Source organism: Cucumis sativus, chromosome 4 (genome assembly GCF_000004075.3).
Source record: "Cucumis sativus cultivar 9930 chromosome 4, Cucumber_9930_V3, whole genome shotgun sequence".
NCBI lineage: Eukaryota > Viridiplantae > Streptophyta > Magnoliopsida > Cucurbitales > Cucurbitaceae > Cucumis > Cucumis sativus.
The window spans coordinates 24,372,987-24,392,524 of record NC_026658.2 but is presented as its reverse complement, the minus strand read 5'-3'; the positions used below and the strand labels follow the sequence as shown (position 1 = coordinate 24,392,524).

General features: G+C 27.6%; 2 protein-coding genes across 2 annotated transcripts; both read left to right on the top strand.

The window, feature by feature from the left end:
• Positions 1-3,026: 3,026 nt before the first annotated feature.
• Positions 3,027-7,985, top strand: LOC101203879. Its single transcript, XM_011655812.2, has 5 exons — positions 3,027-3,416; positions 4,171-4,373; positions 4,620-4,653; positions 5,979-6,580; positions 7,321-7,985. The coding sequence occupies exons 1-5, from the start codon at positions 3,152-3,154 to the stop codon at positions 7,579-7,581; spliced, it is 1,365 nt and encodes a 454-aa protein (XP_011654114.1). The 5' UTR covers positions 3,027-3,151; the 3' UTR covers positions 7,582-7,985.
• A 6,456-nt stretch (positions 7,986-14,441) lies between these two features.
• Positions 14,442-18,399, top strand: LOC105435389. The gene is made up of 4 exons (XM_031883888.1): positions 14,442-15,069; positions 15,803-15,836; positions 16,721-17,331; positions 17,884-18,399. Exons 1-4 carry the CDS (start codon positions 14,515-14,517, stop codon positions 18,178-18,180), a joined length of 1,497 nt encoding a protein of 498 aa, XP_031739748.1. The 5' UTR covers positions 14,442-14,514; the 3' UTR covers positions 18,181-18,399.
• Positions 18,400-19,538: the final 1,139 nt, after the last annotated feature.

Here is a 19,538-nt window from a genome sequence, read left to right as displayed (position 1 = left end):
TTTAAAAAAATTGCAAATATAACAAAAGCTGTCAAAGTCTATCAACAATAAATGCTTTATCACCGATAGACCATGCATGTTACAAATATGTTGTTCTATAAATGATAAATCATGAAAGTCTATGACATGATAGATCATATTACAAATATATTGTTATATTACAAATATATCATAGAAATCTACCATCTATAGATTTAAGAGCATTTTCAAATTTTTATAAAAATATTATTATGAAAAATTGTAATCGATAACCATTTCAACAATAATAATTAACGATACAACCAAATTTTAAAAAAATTGCAAATATAGCAAAACTATCACTGATAGACTTGTATCGCTGATAGACTTCGTATGGTTTATCAGCGATAAATCAATATTTATAACATGATCTATCAGCGATAGACTTATATCATTAATAGAATTTGATAAATTTTGCTATATTTACAAATTTTTTAAATGTAACTATATACTTAATTATTTTGAATCTGATTGCTAAATTTACGATTATCTCAATTATTATATACATAATAATAATTATTATTATTAGTGGAATCGGTGTTTGTTATAATTGTCCTAAAATAGTAATGATAAGGGGAATGGCATTTTAAAGAAAAATAATGGGCCGCTGGAGAATGGGCCGAAGGCGTTACCAACCCTTTTAACTTTAAAATATGCACTTCCCACCATTCTCCCAAAATTTTAATAAGAAAATGGTCAAAAATATAACTTTCCATAAAATATTTACACTAATAAAATCTATTTTTTATGGTTTTTTTATAGTTTATATTTTTCTTTTGAAAAACTCCAACTCTAATTGATTAAATTTATTTATATACATATTACAACATTTTTAAAAATAACAAAATAAATTAAAATATTTATATGCTAAAACAAATTTTTTGAATTATATCACTGTAGCATATCAATGACTATCGATAATAAAATTTACTCTAGGTTGTGAATAATTTGTAAAATCTACTCTTTTAAAAAAAATTTCATATATATATATATATATTATTTAATTTTATATATTAATACATTTGAATTTTATATAGAAAAATTGCATCAGTCCATAACACATATTTTTTTGTATATTGAAAATATGAAAAATATATGATAAGTACTTAGTGATATCATACGATTATCAGACGGATATTAAAGGCTATCAAAGAATTATCGACTATCACATTGTTATCAGACGGATATTAGAGGCTATAAGATGATTATTGACTTTTAAATTTATTATTTTTGTAATTTAAAAAATATAACGACATGAGTCATATTATCATAATTTCTTTTTGCTATTTGTGGAGGTGTTCTTTTTATATATTTAATACTCATGATTCAAATGGATGGTGGGGGCATTTATGTATAGAGAACAAAGAAACCTAGAGATTGTTCCAACACCAACTAAAAAATGGTAGAAAGGATTATTATAGTATACTCCATACCTACGATACCAAATACATGAGTGATGTGTATAACCAATATATATTATACAATTATGTATAGTATTGTAAATATCATTTCAAAACTCACGCACTCACTCCCGCGTTTGCAATAATATTATTTACTATTTTTGATCAATACTTTATTTTTTCACTTCATTGTTTAAAGAAACACACTTCAAGCTGTACAAATTATTATAACAAACTCAATGTTTGAAAAGTTGTACGATTATTAAATTGAGATTAAATAAAAAAAAAAAAAAAGAAAGAAAACCAATTCAAAATAGAGGTTAGATTTTTTGTAGTAAATATTTTCTTTAAATGGCACGTTCTAAAACGAAAACACATGTTGGGAATGTGGGAGATGGCGTGGAATTATGCAATGTTGTTGGTGTCACATTACACGAACAAGATTGATGAGACTTTTGTAAGATGATGTATTATATTATATGTCATTCATCTATTCTTCTTTCCATTATCAACTGGATTTACATTCTATCATTACATGTGGGTTCCCCTTTTCGAAAGAAATACATTGATCACACCATTGTCCTCTTTCAATGCAAAAACATTAATGAGCCCATTGCACTGACCACGAGAAAATAACATCTTTTAAAGGAAAACAACATCATTTAATTTCTTATCGATCACCAGAATATATATATATAAAGAAAGGATAAAATTAAACACCTCTTAAATGATTGATTACTTCAAATTGTGTTAGAGATTTTTCTAAAAGAACGGTTGATCTTAATTTTATGTTCATAAAGTTTCTATTATTGTACCAGAATGAAATAAATCATAATGTAGCACCGACACTTGCTCCAAAAACATTGTAGACTCTTTATTTAAATACAACCGACATAATAGTTGTATTTTTATCTAAAGTTTCACACTTCTATATCTCTCCGTTTTAGTATCTTTAAAAATTTTCTACATCATAATTCAAACTTGTTTTTATTAAACTTTTTTCGTCTCAAACATATTTAATATTTAATAAATATATTTTTTAAAGATACATTTAACCAGGTCGAAATTTTTTAAATATAGTAAGATGAATATATTAAAAAAATGTGTTTTACTTAATTTTCATATTTTGAAGAAAGTATAAAATGAAATGGTACGGTCTTCATTTGCTATAAAGAGTTTGAATTATTAAATTATTTTGTTGGATAATTAAGTATTATGTCTTGATTTTTATTTATATTTAAATTTTACTTATTTTATATTGGTTTGTTATATGATATAATAGTCTATTACAAATAAAGGATGATATTTTTTTATAATTATTTTTATTTTAATACATTGTATCGTATATTTAAAAATAGTCTATGAAAATAAACTTAAATTAAAAAAGACCTAGAAAACTAAGTAGAGTGCTAAACTCTATTAAGTTGGACTTTAGAAAAACAATTTATTAAAGGTAGGTGTGGGCAGATAGAAGACACATCTCTATCAATAGCCCCACGGCCACAAAAATTAAACTCTCTTCCAAAATGCATCTCCACATGTTTATGCTTTCTATAAAATTGACTACCATCTCAAAAGGGTGAAATTTCCAAGTAATTAACAAAAATTACCAAAGCTAGGGCTTCGGATTTTGTCTATAAAAACGAAGCACCAAAGCATTTTTGTTTCATAAGAAAAGTTCTCTAAATCCGATCAGTTCGGTTATTGTTTAATTCTTCCCCCAGTTTTTCATTATGGTATTTAACAGAGAAGAAAGAATGGGTTCAAATAATGTTGATTATTTGACACTGAAACCTGAGAGTGCAACTCTATTGGACCTGTTTTTGTTTACACTTTCTTTCAGTTATGTAGACATCAGAAAACTGGTGAAATGTCCTGCAGGTAAAGAACGTTCTTACCAAAGCTTTGGAGATCGATGGATTATTGTTTCCTCCATTCTTCTGGTGAAACTCCTTATCGCCATAACCAAACTGTTCCAAACCTTTAAAACCATGCGAGGTATGTTATTTTATGAATATCCCATCCCATGCAATAACCCATTAACAAATTAAGGTTTGTGTTTATTTTATTCTTAATTAAAGTTACAAATTTTTCTATGAATTTTTAATTCTTTTATTCTTCACTTTTTTTTTTCCATCATGATATCCACATCTAATAGACACAAGAAATAATTAAAAATAATTAGGGTTTTGTTTAGACGTAAATTCAAATATAAGTAATATATGAATATAGAGGACAGTTTGATGACAAAAATAAAAGGCAAAAGACTAAAAAAAAAAGCTTTCAATTTGAAGCGATAGAAGATGCATCATAATCACAAAAAATCAAAGGATATTGTTCATCAAAAGGGCCGTCAAAGAAACGATCTCACATCCCACAAATGTCAAAAATGGATTTTTAATGTTTTGGGAAGGTTAGTTATTATTGTTTCATCTAGCCATAGACATCACAAAGAGGAAGCAATAAGATTGTTTGGGAGATACATGGAACTCAAAATATTAGAAGTCCAAAGGACCTATTATAGACACGCAATGAAAATTTTAAGAACTCATCCAACACTTCGAGCAGCTGTTTAAAATAAAATGGACACAAATTTCAGAATTTAGAAACCCAAAAGTTTATCATTTTTGAATTTGAGGACTGTTATGGTTGGTAATACTTCATCGTACGTGGATGGCAAAAATAAAAATAAGTAAAAAAAGATTGTTGGTTAATTGATAATGTTAATTAACTATTGGGTATGGATATGCAGAAAAGATTTTTGGGGTACCCCAAGAAACTTACGGGGCGAAAGTGAAATGTGAAGACTGGAGAATAGAAGTTGGGAAGAATAGTAACTCAAAATTGGGAGACGATAATGGATTCAGATATTATGGTGCCCTGACCATGATGGCTTCCACTTTGGCTTACGAATCTACTCCCGTCATTGAGACCGTCGTTGATAACTGCTGGAAGGTAAAATAATGGACTATTTTCAAAATCAACAAAAATATTTACCTTTATATATATATATATATATATATATATATATATATATATTAACTCCTCTTTAATTAATTTTATATACCAATAGATCTCATTGCAACTCTCATATTTGGACAAGAAGAGTACTAAAATGAGTGATCGGCAGAGAAAATAAAATGTTTTTTTAGTAAAAATTATTAAAGTGACGACTGATAATGTTCTTCTTTTTGGATGCAGATGGAAATGGATAAATGCTATGACTTTTGGAATGGTAATACCCAACTTCTAAACTACAACACCTTTGATTAAAAGTTGGTTTTGTTTAAAGGGAGTAATTAATAATTAGGTACAACATATATTCTCTCTTTGTAATTTTTTTTAAAAAATAATAACAATTATTATTATAAGACATTATTTGAGTGGACTGTAATGCATCTCCAAGTTGCATGCATTTAATTTTTGTCAATTGAAAATATTAATTACATTACATCCATATAACTGAGGGATCTATTTGGGTATGAAACTCATAATCTATTTTATGTTTTCAAATGCATGAGTTTAGTGAATAAATATATTTGGTTGACAGTTCTAACTATGTTTTCAAATTATGTGATCTAAACAATGAAAACTAAAAAAATGTATTTTTTTTTCACTGGTTTTAGTCTAATCTAGATTTTGAGTTTCAATTTTAAAATTTGAATAAATTATATTAACAAAGAAAAATACATTAAAAAATACAATATTTCATAGCATAAACTCAACTACAACCAAAGCAGATTAAATTGGCCTTAAATTTAATCTCCTACTTGGTCTACACTCCTCCACACATCAAATCCCCATTTCTATTATTTACTCCAACATTTCAATCATTCACATTTAACTTACATATTCTTTTCCCCAAAAGTAAAAACCAAAAGTCTCATTTTCTCTCTACCAATATTATTTCCTATTCATAAATAAAACATAAATGAAAATTACTACTTTTAGTTTGTTTTTCCTTCTTCTTTGCACGTAAATTTGAGAAATAAAATACTTTTCAAATATTACAAAATGAACTAAAATATTTACTAGTATTATAAAATATTATTGTTTACGAGGGATAGATATTAATTATAGACTATAACTGGTTTATAAATATTTTACTATAAGCAGTTTATTAAAAAAAGATAGTAATATTTACTATATTTTGTAAATATTTTAAACAATTTTGTTAACATAAATTTAACTCGACAAGAAGTTCTCGATTCAAAATTTTCCATCATTTAGTTGTATTATAATTACTTTCAAACAATTACCCTATCGTTTAAACTTAGATCTCGTCTAGTTAACCATTTGTTATAGAAAATTAAGCAACAGTTGATTTTATTAACTTTATTTTTGAAATTTGGGTAAGAATTCTACTATAATATTTAAAAAAAAGTCACAAAACATTATAAAATAGAGAGAAAAAATTAGCTTAATTAATTTTAAAAACAAAAGTAAAAAGAAATGGTTAGGAAAGGAAGCCTTAACCCTTAAGCCTTAGTTATTGTGTTCAAAACCCTAGAAATTACTAATGATCTTTTGTCTTTTGTTTTTAAATTTAAAAACGATCAGACTTTCAAGATAAGATAAGAACGCGAGCATTTGCATTTCGAGCAAAAGATCCAAATGTAATGGTAGTGGCATTCAAGGGCACTTCAGCATTAGGAGATTGGTCAGAAAATTTGAATGTGTCATGGTACAATATCAAAGGCATTGGCAACATCCACGACGGTTTCATGCAAGCCCTCGGCCTTCAACAAAACACTGATTGGCCAAAGGAGCTCCCTCCTCGCCCTGACAATCATGAATTTGCTTACTACACCCTTCGCCAAGTCCTTAGAGACTTTGTCAAAGACAATGATAAGGCAAGGTTCATCATCACTGGCCACAGCCTCGGTGGTGCCCTCGCCATTCTCTTCGTTACCATTCTCGCCTTCCATGAAGAATCTGCGTTGCTAAAGAGGCTGCAGGCGATTTACACCTTTGGCCAACCTAGATCCGGTGACCGAAATTTTGCTAAATTCATGAATAATCTAACTAAAAAATATGGTTTCGATTATTACAGATATGTTTACTCCTTTGACATCGTTCCTAGAGTTCCTTTTGATTGCAAAAATTTTTGGTACAAACACTTCGGTGGATGCGTCTACTACAACTCATGCTACAAAGGAAAGGTAACCTAATACTTATAAAGTCCAAACAGTTCTAATTTCTTCTCTATATTCAACATCTATATTCAACACCAAATAACAATAATAAGTAAATTTGTTTTAAATGACAAAACTCTTTAATGTATTTACAAATATATCAAAATTCATCCCAATCTATCCTTGATAACAGTGAAATTTTGTTATATTTATATTTTGGTTCAATATGTCATATTTGAAAACATATATTTCTTAATAATACTACTAATAATAAATATTAAGTTTAAAATCAACGATGATAGAATTTAATTAGAAGCTTGTGTATTTTTTTTCAGATTATGAAGTATATATATTCTCATCTTTTCGATGTGAATCCTCAACGTATTACCTTAAGTCGTTTCTTTTTCTCAAGATTCTTAAGTCGAATAATATATATATATATATTATAAATTTTGGCTTTTCTAGTTTTAAAGCAATTGAATATTTTTTTTGTTTGTTTGAGATCCTAAACATGAATTTCAAAAGCTTAAGTTAAAATTGACTGCAAGCAGTTTAATGATAATTTTCATCTTAGAAAAAAAGAAATAAAGTCTTAAAATATTCATTTAATTTTAAATATGTCCATATTCAAAAGTAAGATAATTAGAGTTATCAAGTGTGGATATAATTAAATTTAGTAACAGATGATTACTTACATAGTTTTTCAGTTAGACCGATAATTTAACAAATTTTAACTATATTAATCGATGATTTTTGAGTGGATGCAGTTTTTGGAGGCTCAACCAAACCCGAACTACTTCTGTGAGTCATGGTTGACACCTTTCCAGTACTTGACTGCGTGGTGGGAGCTTTTAAGAAGTTTAGTAATCCCACTTTTCAAAGGTCCTAAATACTTCGAGGGTTTCAACACTTTAATGCTTAGACTGATTGGGTTGGTTGTTCCTGGAGTATCAGCTCACTCTTCTCAGAACTATATTAACTTGACTCGTTATGGAAAAATACAACTACCCTCACACATCAAACCCTAAAATTTTAAGACATTAGCAAAAGTTGTCGTTCTACTAGCTACAACATGGAGATGATGATCAACAGTAACAAATGTATAATGTATTTGTAATGTGTGTCCTTTATATTATGGAAGTAAGATATGTGTGTGTTGTTTGTTAATGTGGGTATTTGGGAGTGGTTTGCTCTCATAGTTAGTTTTAGTGAGTTATAGGGTTTGTTGAAGTCAGAAATTACGAAATGTTTCCATTTTAGAAACGTGGGTGTGGTAGAAATTTGGGTCTATAGAAACTTGCGTAAACCCTAAGTTTATGAAAACTTGGTTTATACCACTACAACCTATGTGAGTGCTTCAAAATAAAGTTTGCTTCTACTTGTGTATGTTTGATTTTGAAGTAATAAGACCTTCGACTTTTAATTTGTTTAACAACGCTTTGTTCTTTTCTTTAAGAAGAAAAGATTATATAATGGATTTTTTAAAGCAATATTCACCAACAAAAATATTAAGAGGTGCGTTCAGACATCTTAAATATATTGAATTTTCTCTAGTATCCTAATAGCATCCAAACATCCTCAGAAGATGAAAAGATTAAATAAACGTATTAAGATACAAATCGAAAATGTATTGTGCTACTCTTTAAATGTGTTTTTAATAAATTGAGACAGAAATTGAAAGTTTAAAAAAAAAAATTATATTTATAAATTAAGAATTTATATCATGAAACAAAAAATTGGAAGTTCAAGAATAATTAGAATATAATATTAAAGTTTATATATATATTGTATACTTTTATCATATTAAAGTTTATAGATTAAGCTTGTAAATAATAATGTTAAGGGATTAATTGAAATAAAACTTCAAAACTTGAACAAAATCTCAAACTAAATAAAAACTAAATTCAAAATTCAAACACATCAAGATATTATTTTTAAAATATTAAAAATGTAGTTGAATAATAGTGTTGTTAATGTATGGACCAACATTAAATGGCAGAGGAAGAAGGGTTTTTTTTGGATAATGGAGGTAAGTTTTAAAAAAAATTGGAAAAATGGGGTGAGTTTTAAAATATTTAAGTGAATGTTTTTTTATTTTTATTTTTATTTTTTATCTTTATTGAGTTTCATCTTTCTCTCCTACCTTTTCCTCTTTCTTTTTTTTTCTTTTGTTATTTTTTATTTTTATTGAATGTCGTACAAATTGATGATTTTACTTTTTTTTTATTAATAATAATAATAATAATAATAATAATAACATATTTTATTTTATTTTACTATTATTATAATTGTTCATAATTCATGAAAAACATTATAATTGTTTAATTTATTTATAAAATATTTTATTTTGAAGTCTATAAAAGGAAGGAGTCTTTTAAAAGAAATATATAAAAAAAGTAAACATAACCATTTAAAAAATGAAACATATCTCTTTGTAACGTTATTTTTGTTAATTTGCAATGCTACATGAATGAAAATATTATTAATGGATCATTTGGTTCATTTTTAGGTTATTAACGTTATTTTTAGGTTCGTTTTCATATAAATAAAACAAATGGATAAAATATTTACGGCTCACTCAACAAAATAAAAAAGACGATGAAGTTGGTCATCTTTTTTAATATTTTAGATTTGTCCATTCCTTTACATTGTTTTTCATGTCCTCTTCCACTATTTTTTTTCTTAAAAAAAATCAAATTGTTATTTGGTTATTTAAGATTGTAGATCAAATATAAAATATCAAGAAAAAATCATTCTGACAAATCTAAATCGAGTACAAAAATAGGCTTAGATTTAGACAACAAAATTTAAACAATAAATATATAAAAAAATATTGAAAATGATCGTTTATATTTAACTATCCAAATTTAAATGATTAGATATATCGCAAAAATAGCCAAATCTAAACGCTTGTTGAAAAAAATAGTTTTCTATTTTTCTAAATGGTCGTTTAGTAAATAATAGCCAAATTTAAACAATAAATTAGCCTTTTTTTTCGTTTTTTAAATCATTTTGTTTACTTTTTTTGTATTTTTTAAAAGACTACTTTACTTTAAAAAAAAATTATAAATAAACTAAACAATTATAACATTTTTCATGAATTACGAATAACTATAATAATATTAAAATAAAATAAAATATTATTATTATTATTATTATTACCAAAAACCGAAAACATCCATTTGCATGACATTCAATAAAAATAACAAAAAAAAAAAGAAGAGAAAAGAAAAAAAGACCCTAAAACTCACCTATTTTCCCAAATTTTTAAAAACTTACCCCATTATCCAAAAAAAAACCTAAAATAATGGTTAGATCATTTTTTCAACTCAAGGAATTAAATTATCGGAGAGACATTTTAAAATATAACAAGATACTATTAATGGTAGAAATTAATAAACTTCTATCATTCGTGTTTATGAATGTCAATGATAGAAATATATGAGTGTCTGATAATGTTTATTATTGATATAATCTAAAATTTTTTAAAATAATAAATATTTAATCAAATTTGTTATTTTTGACGGTTTTCTTAAATTAACACAAAAAGGCTTCATCTTTGCTCTCTCAAATTTAGTTACAATTATTGTTCGTCCTTTGATAACAACTCCTTTTATATCTACTCCCCTATGAGTCTTAAATTTTGTTGGTCTCTCTATAATTTTTTTTGGCTATTTCCTTTAAAACTATTAAATGTACGTAAACGATAATAAATATTCTCTTTCCCACGCCTTATATTCGCAAAGGTCAAATTTCATATAATTAACAACTATATCTTACGCCTCAAATCCTTCAAAGTTTTCTTTTTAAATACAAGTTATAGTATACTGATCCAACCATATCTTTTTTTTTAAAAAAAATTACTCATTTTTTTTCAAACTAAATTAAAATAATTTTTTGAATTGGTTATATGACACTACTATACACGAGGTTGAAACCAACATATTTAATTATTTATAGTTATTTATAATTTATGAACGTAAGATCTTGAGAAGTGTAATATACAAATCCTTGAATTTTAGTAGCACGGTTAATAGAACTCTCTCTAATAATATGAAAACCTCATATATTTGTGTATCCATCTGCTTTTACATTTATTTTTTATTTTTTGTATTATGTAGGGGTCGAATTTATGTAGAACAAAACGTTCATGGGTAAGACACTTTTCAAACTAAAAAGTCATTATTTCACATCCTCACGCCAATGAAAAATGTGGATATCTCAAAGTTCAACCACCAAAATGGTGGTGTTTGAATGGACACATTTTATAAAAATGTGGATATCTCAAAGTTCAACCACCAAAACTGGTATATTTGTGTAGCTAACTCATAAATAGTGTAAATTTCAATATCAAATATGAACGCATTAATAATTGTTGAATGCAAATTTATGATCAATATAGTTTTAGATACAAATTTAAATTTTGTCTCATTCATTTTACACACATGGTGTAAATGGTCGCATTTTTCTCGTCTTATTCCATATTTTCTACAACTATATCGGTACTCTTCTTCCATTGATTGTTGGTAGGTGTGATTTTTCCTTTTACATTTACCGTTCATACTTAGTGAGAATTAAATATTTATAAGAAACTTAAGAAAATCTAATTTAAAATAAAAGTTAATCCAACCCAATGTTTAAGATTTGAGTTTGATAGTTTAGATTATTCGGATTATTAGAACAATCTATCACAAAAATATTCTAATTTAGAAAGATAATTTTTAATCTTTTTTAATTACAAAAAGAAAAAAAGAAAAAAAAGTTTGAGGGAAATTATTGAAGTCTTAAATTACCTTTTTAATATGGAACAATGGAATATAATTGGGTTGTGAAATTAATTTTGAAGAGTAAAATAGGCGGATGCTTAGCTTTTAATTAGATGGTGGCCTTTGTGCTACGCAATTGCGTTAATACTCTTTCTGATATATAATAATAATATTTCTTATTGTTTCTTAATTTTAATCCCATTACAGCTGACACAGCTCTTATGAGTTATGAACATAATTTTTTAACTTCCATACAAGAGAAATAAGAAAATTTGTCCTAAAACATGAAACTACTAAAGAAAAATATTTAAATTTATAGTAAAATTTCACCTCTATAACTAATAAAAATGTCTAAGATATTATTTTGTGATATTTGTAATTTTTTTTTTGTATTATTTAAAATCATCATAAAAAATACCTTAAATAAATAAAGGATATGGGTAGGAAAAAAAAAGAGAATCATTCATTGTTTACCCACCATCTTTAACATTTTTGAAACAATAATAAATATGACCAATAAGTTGCTAACACAATTATGCTAGCTCTTTATTATTTGTGTAGTTTTCTCCATAAAATTATGGACACGTTTAAAACTGTATTGGTTATTTATTTATTGTTATGAAAACAAGTTCAACTATGTAGTATTCACATAATTTTCCATCTCAAATTAAAATCACAACAAACATATGTTTCTCAGAATCAATTTTCTAGTAATTTTCTGTGAACGAGTTACAGGGATGAGGAATGCACTGAAATATCGCAATTAAATCAACATTCTTACCACCCTAGTTGAACTCCAAAACTAAGCACATTTATCCCTAATTTCCAAAAGAAAAAAAAAAAAGAAGTTTATAAAAACTTGATATAAATATTTGTTATTTTTAAAAATATAGATTAAAACTCTATAAAGCACAGAAAGTTCAAAATTTAAAAATTTATACAATTTGATATAAATATACATTAATATGGTTGTATACTGTTTGATATAATTTTGTGTTAGTAAAACTATGCAATTTAAAATGATTAAATATCAATAATGTTATTTAATCCCCAGAAAATGTTGACACAAATAGATTGGAAAGGATGGCTGGAAAATGGGGGATTCCTACTCAATATTTTTCTATAAACTATTTGGGTATTCCTCTTGGTGGCAAGTCTCTATGAAATAACTTCTGGATAAATATTTCTCAAAAAACATACACAAAAAAAGTTAACAACAGGAAATATTCTTATCTATCAAAGCGGGGCAAAATCAGATTGATTCTATTCTGGTTAGTCTTCCAACTTACCAACTATCAGTTTTCAAAGCCCCTTCCTCGGTTTGCAAGCACATCCAAAACATTTGAAGAAATTTTCTTTAGAATAATTCCAAACATCAGAACAATATTCATCTCATCAGTTGTCTGATTGTTACTTCCCCTAAAGACAAAGGAGGCCTTGGAATTAGTTGTATAAAGGACACAAATGTTGCATAGCTTTGTAAATGGACGTGGAGATTCTTTAGTGAAAAAAAAGACAAACTTTGTTGCTAAAACTATTTAATTTTTTAGGGAAATTATTGTTGTGTGTTACTAATTTTTTTAGTGACACGAATTAAAAATGTGTCACTAATAATAATTTTTTATGACATATTTTTTTGCGTTATTGTATACGAACTTTTATCGATAAAAATTACTTGCATCACTGAAATTTTGTCACTAAATAATAAATTTCTTGTGTTGTTATTTTTGTTCGGAGACTAGGCTTTTAATGCCGATGTTTCTGTTGGAGATATACCTTGAGCTGTGAGGAGATTTATACGTGGTGAATTAAAAGAGACTTTCTTTTTTATAAAGTGGTTTGAGGCTGCCTTTGAGATATATATGTTGGATATCATTCATTAACAGCCATAACTTCTTTGCCTTTCTTTTTCTTCATTTTGAATAAATTTCGAATCGTAGGAGTTATTGCCGATATTAGATGAGCCGTTTTTTTTGGCTTGTGTGTGGTCTGAATCTGTTGTTTTATCAAAATTTCTAGCATTTCTTCCAAGCCCTGAACTCAGAAGAAAGATATGGTGTAAATAGCATGATTGCCTACAAAGAAGAACACTTCTAAATTAGGATTGTATTCAAATGATTGCCTACAAAGAAGAACACTTCTAAATTAGGATTGTATTCAAATGATCTCCGACAAGGAAGAACACTTCTAAATTAGGATTGTATTCAAATAAAAGCGTTGATGTTTAAAGCAATAGAACTAACTAGTAGTATAACTCATACAAAGTTTGGATCTGCTAGTCCAGAAACTTATGTATCACTTGAATGTCATCCAAATTTCAAAAGCAGTATGCTCCCCGTCTTTGAAAATCCTATTATTCTTTTCAATCCATATTGTCCATAATGGACTGAAGGTAATGACCCCTTTTTAAATTTTTATATTGATGTTACACAACAACGGCTAGAATGGAGACTTAGAGGATTCATGAACCATCAAGCTAATTCCCTCCGCTTTCTCAAGGTCACTCCAAGAAGACTTAGTGTTGATCTTCCAGAATGTAGCATCAGAAGGGGCTTACCGCACATGACTTTACCAAAACCTCCCTTCTGCTTGAGAAAAACCCTTTGCAGCTACTCCCTACAAACTGCTCCACATGCAAGGAGATCCTATCAATAATTTTCTTTTTCTGAATATGGGTTCAAGACCGATCAACTCTATATGATTCTTGTAGCTCCACACATCTCATAAATGGGTTTAGGCTTTGGATCACACAAATCTTCAACAAACCTCTATACCTAAATTATTATAATTAACTAACACATACATAGTGGGTAAGCAATTAATTAACTTTAGGGTTTAGGATTTCTATCACACATAAAATATTTATAGCAAAAAACTTTATGTATGATCATTTAAAATAATGCCATACACCGAATTCAGGATATTCCAATCATTACATTTTTCTAATATAGAATAATAAACAAAGCACACAAGCAAATGTATACTTATATCCGAAGGAGTTGACGGGCTAATTTATATATATATATATAAATCTTTTAAAATATAAATCAACCAGTTGTGTGTGTGTATATATATATATATCTTTTTAAAATATAAATCAACCAAGTTGGTGTCCGTGTTGACTGTTTAATCAGGACGTAACATATAGCATATATATCCTCCTAAACCTTGTTCTTATTTTGTTCATTGTGGGGGATGATAAAAGAAAATTTTGAAAAGGGAAATTGGATGGGTTCTAACGAGATACAATTGAATGAAAATGGTCTGACATTAAAGCCAGATAAGGCAAAAGTAAGAGATGTATTGGAGTTCTTACTTCCTTCGGGTTCCAGAAAGATAAAAAAGTTGATGGAATGTCCAGACGACCAAATTGAGCTTTACACCAATTTCAAAGCTCGATGGACCATTTCTGTTTCAATTTTGACCCAGAAATTCCTTTCTGCCATCGCTTCTCTTTTCACAATCTTAGTTGCATTTTGGTCAATTATTCAAAAGTTTTGCTACAAGTATGTGCTGGCAGCAGAATTTTGGGTTGCGCCATCTCGGATTATTAATTTCACGGATGTGCAGCCCAGAGTAAGATGTAGTGACTGGGAATTGCTGGTTCCCGACGACAATGCAGACATGAATTCACATGACCGTGATTTCAAATATTATAGTGCCTTAACCATTATGGCTTCCAAATTGGCATATCAAGATTATTCACGGTCCGCCTCCATCGTTGAGTTCGTAGTAAATGACTGCTGGCAGGTACTCCAAAATTAATTTTAATTTTAACTTTTAAGTAGTTGTTTTAAGTGTTCGGTTGAGTTATTTATAAGTTAAAAATTTTGTTTTAGTTTAAGAAAAAGTTACAGAATTTATATGTTTATCCTGAATTAACCCAATTATAGTAAGTTGGTTTTGTTCAAATAATTGTAGGTAAACATTTTAATTGATCGATTACCAAACAAAATTAAGGTCTCGTTTGCTAATCTATTTTAGTTTTAGCTTTATCTTGATTGGCATCTAATTCCTTAAATATAATAATTGAGTTTTTAGCTAAATTTTAAAAACAAAAACTAGTACAAAGGGATTATGAAATAGAAGTTAAGTAATTTTAAAGAAAAACAGCCAACCCTAATGTTAAATTCTGATTGGAATATATAAACTGATGAGTTTTCTTCTTCTCTTTCTGTTTCATTAGTGAATAATATTCATATGCAAGTAAACTTTGCAATATTTATAAACTTTGGGTAATTGGTTATTTGTTATTAGTTTTTCAGAGAACAAAAATTATTTTATAGCTATTTTTGATAAATACGTGCAGATATGTATTTAGAATTTCGTATGTATTGTTCATTTTATGTTGTCTTGTAGTTTTTCTATTTAATCTCATCTCATTTGTAATATTTTACAAGAACACTGAATGCAATATTCAAATCTTCTCTCAAACTTGATACAAATCCAATCCATGATGTTATTTTTTGGTTTTCAAATGCAGATGAAATTAATTGATTGTCGCAATTTCTGGAACGGTAAGATTTTTTTTTTTTTTGAACTTCTAATTATCAAATTAAATACAAATAAGGACTTTGGAATTCTCTTTTTCAAATAAATAAAGACTCTGAAATGAACTTCTACTTTTCTAACTAAATAAAGACTGTTGACTTCTATATAATTTTGAATAAATAAAGACTTAGCTTGGTCTACTTTTTTAGTTGTATTATAAAAAAAATGTATTTATATTATCAATCATAATAATATTAAAACTTAGGTGCACCTTGTTTAATTTACTATTTTTTAGATTTTAGGGTTTGGAAAGATATTAAAGCTCTTGTCCATCTTTGAGCAAGCAGATCCTCCCCTTTGTTCTCAAACTATACAGCCAATCTTAATATCAACATTTTTGTTCAATTCTACGGATTATGGGGTTTTCTTGGGTTTTTCTCTAGCCATTGATTTTATTTTCGTTGCTTCTATTAATGAAGGGGTAATGATGATGATGCTATGGAGATGTCCACCTAGTGGAGATGTTCGGGTGCACCTGTTGACCTACATCATATTTTTTTTATAAAAAAACTATTTTTTAGAGTTGACCATGAATCAACATTTTATCTTCTTATTTCAATATATATATTTTAAATTAAGATCTTGTTTGGTATATGTACTTTTAGTTTTTGAAAATTGAGTGATAGCAACCTTTTTACATTCTTTTATTATATAAAAGGAAATGATGATAGTGTTATAAATGTCTACCTAGTGGAGATGTTCTAGTGCACGTACTTACTAATATTGTGTTTTCTTTTGGAAAAATAAGCTTTTTAATTTTTTTTGGTCAAGTAAGCATTTATATTTGTTGAATTCTTATCTAAATTCGGGAAAAGAAAAGAATGTTTTTTAAAAACTACATATTTTGCAGACTTTCAAAACAAAGCTACGACTCATGCAATTATGTTTGAGAACACACACAAAGATCCAAACGTAACAGTGATTGCATTCAGAGGGACATCCGTACTTGACATTAACGATTGGATGGTTGATCTGGACTTTTCTTGGTTCCTATTAGAAGGCAAGGTCGGCATCCACTCCGGGTTCATGCAAGCCCTTGGCTATCAAAAGTCCGGTGGTTGGCCCAAAGAACTCACCGATCCCAAACATGAATTTGCATATTACTTCCTTCGCCAAAACCTAAGAGAAATTGCTAAATCCAATGACAATGCAAAATTCATCATCACTGGCCATAGTTTGGGTGGTGCCCTTGCTACCCTTTTTGTCACTTTGTTAGCCTACCACAATGAAACAATCCTTCTTGACAAGATTCAAGCTGTTTATACCTTTGGTCAGCCTAGAGTTGGGAATCAAAGTTTTGCTCAGTTTATGGTCGACACTTTCAAAACTCATGACATTAAATATTATAGATATGTTTACTCTTTTGATTTGGTTCCTAGAATTCCTTTCCATTCTCTTGCTAATTTCAGCTACAGACACTTTGGTGGATGCGTCTACTTTGACGTCTTCTACAATGGCAAGGTGACTCTCTACCTATTTGATCATTTATTCGATTTTTTCGTGGTATTAACAACACATTTGTTCAATAATATATTTGTCTCTTTCTCCATCAACACTTAAGCTTTTGAATCAATTCCTTGTTTAAAATTGTATCATAGAACGTGGTCTCTAAAGAGAGGTGATCTTAGACCATAATGCTTTGATATATCATCTCAAGACTTAAATCGCTAATTGATGCAAAAGCTTTGGACTATACGGATGGAGACAAATTTAATATAAAATATAAGAGAATTGTTGTGTAAATTAATTAAATATATATTTTGGTTCATATAACAAATTTAATATAAAATATAAGAGAATTGCTGTGTAAATTAATTAAATATATATTTTGGTTCATATAACAAAAGTTGTTGGATGTGACAATAATCTATATCATTGCTACACTGAAATCTACATTATATTATATAGTGTGATGGTATATCTTTGAATTTAATTTCTTTTATTTTCCATAATTAAAGAGTGAATAAGTTCTTTTTTTCTTCTTCTTTTTTTTGGTGTTATATTTGTATGCAGTTTTTGAAGGAGCAGCCAAACACAAACTACTTTTCACTAATATGGGTTATACCCAAATACTTGAGTGCAGATTGGGAGTTCATTAGAAGTTTAATAATAACCCCAATTGTGAAGGGTAGAAAGTACTTCGAGGGTTTTTTTACAATAATGGAAAGGACAGTTGGGTTGGTTATTCCGGGAATATCAGCTCATGTATGTTCAAATTATGTCAACCTGACTCGTTGGGGTAATATACATTTGCCACCTGACCACCACGAACTCTTGAAGTTTGCTCACTACATTGAAGCTGACTACTAGAAAATTAATTGTGTCTGTTTCGATTTTATTTTCTCAAACTACTTTACTCTTCTTTTTCTTTCTTGATTAATTTTTGTTGTAAGGACGTGTTTGTTTGTTTAGTTTGTTGTTCTTACTTTATTTTTAAATTTTGTTAAAAGTATGATATTCGATGATGATCTTTAGATTATTTTTTAATTCCAAATCAATGTTATTGTGCTTGAGGACGACTTGGCTTAACTCGTTGTGAAACTGTTACGCGGCATTTGATAAGTTTAATTTGCATTTACTTTATTATTGGGTGTAAAAAATAACTACTTAAAAGTTTAAACAAATTAAATTTTGAGTTTAGTTTTTATACCATCATTTAAATTTTCAATAACGTCTATAAATTTCAATTTAATATACACTAATAGACTTTAATAGACATCCATATGTATATGTCAATAATAAACTATGACATTTTATTATATTTAAAAATATTTTTTTATCGATAACAATTTTCTTTAATTTTATTTTATTTTAAAACTGAATTTAAGGTATAAATAAAACTTTTTCATATATGTCATTTTTTTAAACAGTCATTCTTTCATTGTTTATTATTAATCTCAATAATTCAAAACTAAACTCAATGGTTTCAATTTTCATATACATAATTACTTCATAAGCTTCTTGGAAATAGGGTGCCAAATTAGATCACATGGGCGTCCAAGTCCATGAGTTGGAGGACTTGGACTTAGTGACCATTATTGACAATTTTTTTCAACACAAAAATTGACTAATTCCAATGTAAATACAAAAAAAAAAAAAAAAAGTATTTTATCTAAACTTTTAGGTTTGGCATTTTAATAAATCTCACCCACCCAATTGGTTTGGAATTTAAAAGTTTTTGAAAAAATTAGAATTTTCATGGATGGCCATCAAGGAATTAATTAAAAGCATGGATCATAATTTTGGAAATGATCATTATTTTTCCTTGGCTTATTTTCACTACATTGTAGGATGGTTTAAATAATTACGTGGTAGGGAAAAAAAGATAGAAAATATCTCTAGAAGATGCAAAGTAGAAAAAGAAGAATCATTATTTAATCCAATCCAAGTCTACTCATTCAATTATTGCCACGTCATCTTAGTAATTAAAATATCCTTTAATCCCTTTTTTCAAAATTTAGGTACTACATCGTGCGTTTTCAAAAGGAAGTAATTAAGTACTCCAATTTTATAAACCAAAAATCCTATTCTTGAATTTTTTTAATTTTAGAATAAGTTTACTTCCAACAAAAAAAAAAAAAAACAAAAACAAGAAAATTAGAATAAGGTTTAATTATCCCAAAAACAATCAAATTTTGTTGTGGACCTTCATTATTCATGAGCGTCTG

Excerpts from the sequence above, each read along its gene's own strand:
- LOC101203879 (XM_011655812.2), top strand. The coding sequence starts at position 3,152 with ATGGTATTTAACAGAGAAGAAAGAATGGGTTCAAATAATGTTGATTAT. Across the intron at positions 3,417-4,170 it reads AACCTTTAAAACCATGCGAG|AAAAGATTTTTGGGGTACCC; the intron begins GTATGTTATTTT and ends ATGGATATGCAG. Across the intron at positions 6,581-7,320 it reads ACTCATGCTACAAAGGAAAG|TTTTTGGAGGCTCAACCAAA; the intron begins GTAACCTAATAC and ends GAGTGGATGCAG.
- LOC105435389 (XM_031883888.1), top strand. The coding sequence starts at position 14,515 with ATGATAAAAGAAAATTTTGAAAAGGGAAATTGGATGGGTTCTAACGAG. Across the intron at positions 15,070-15,802 it reads TAGTAAATGACTGCTGGCAG|ATGAAATTAATTGATTGTCG; the intron begins GTACTCCAAAAT and ends TTTCAAATGCAG. Across the intron at positions 17,332-17,883 it reads ACGTCTTCTACAATGGCAAG|TTTTTGAAGGAGCAGCCAAA; the intron begins GTGACTCTCTAC and ends ATTTGTATGCAG.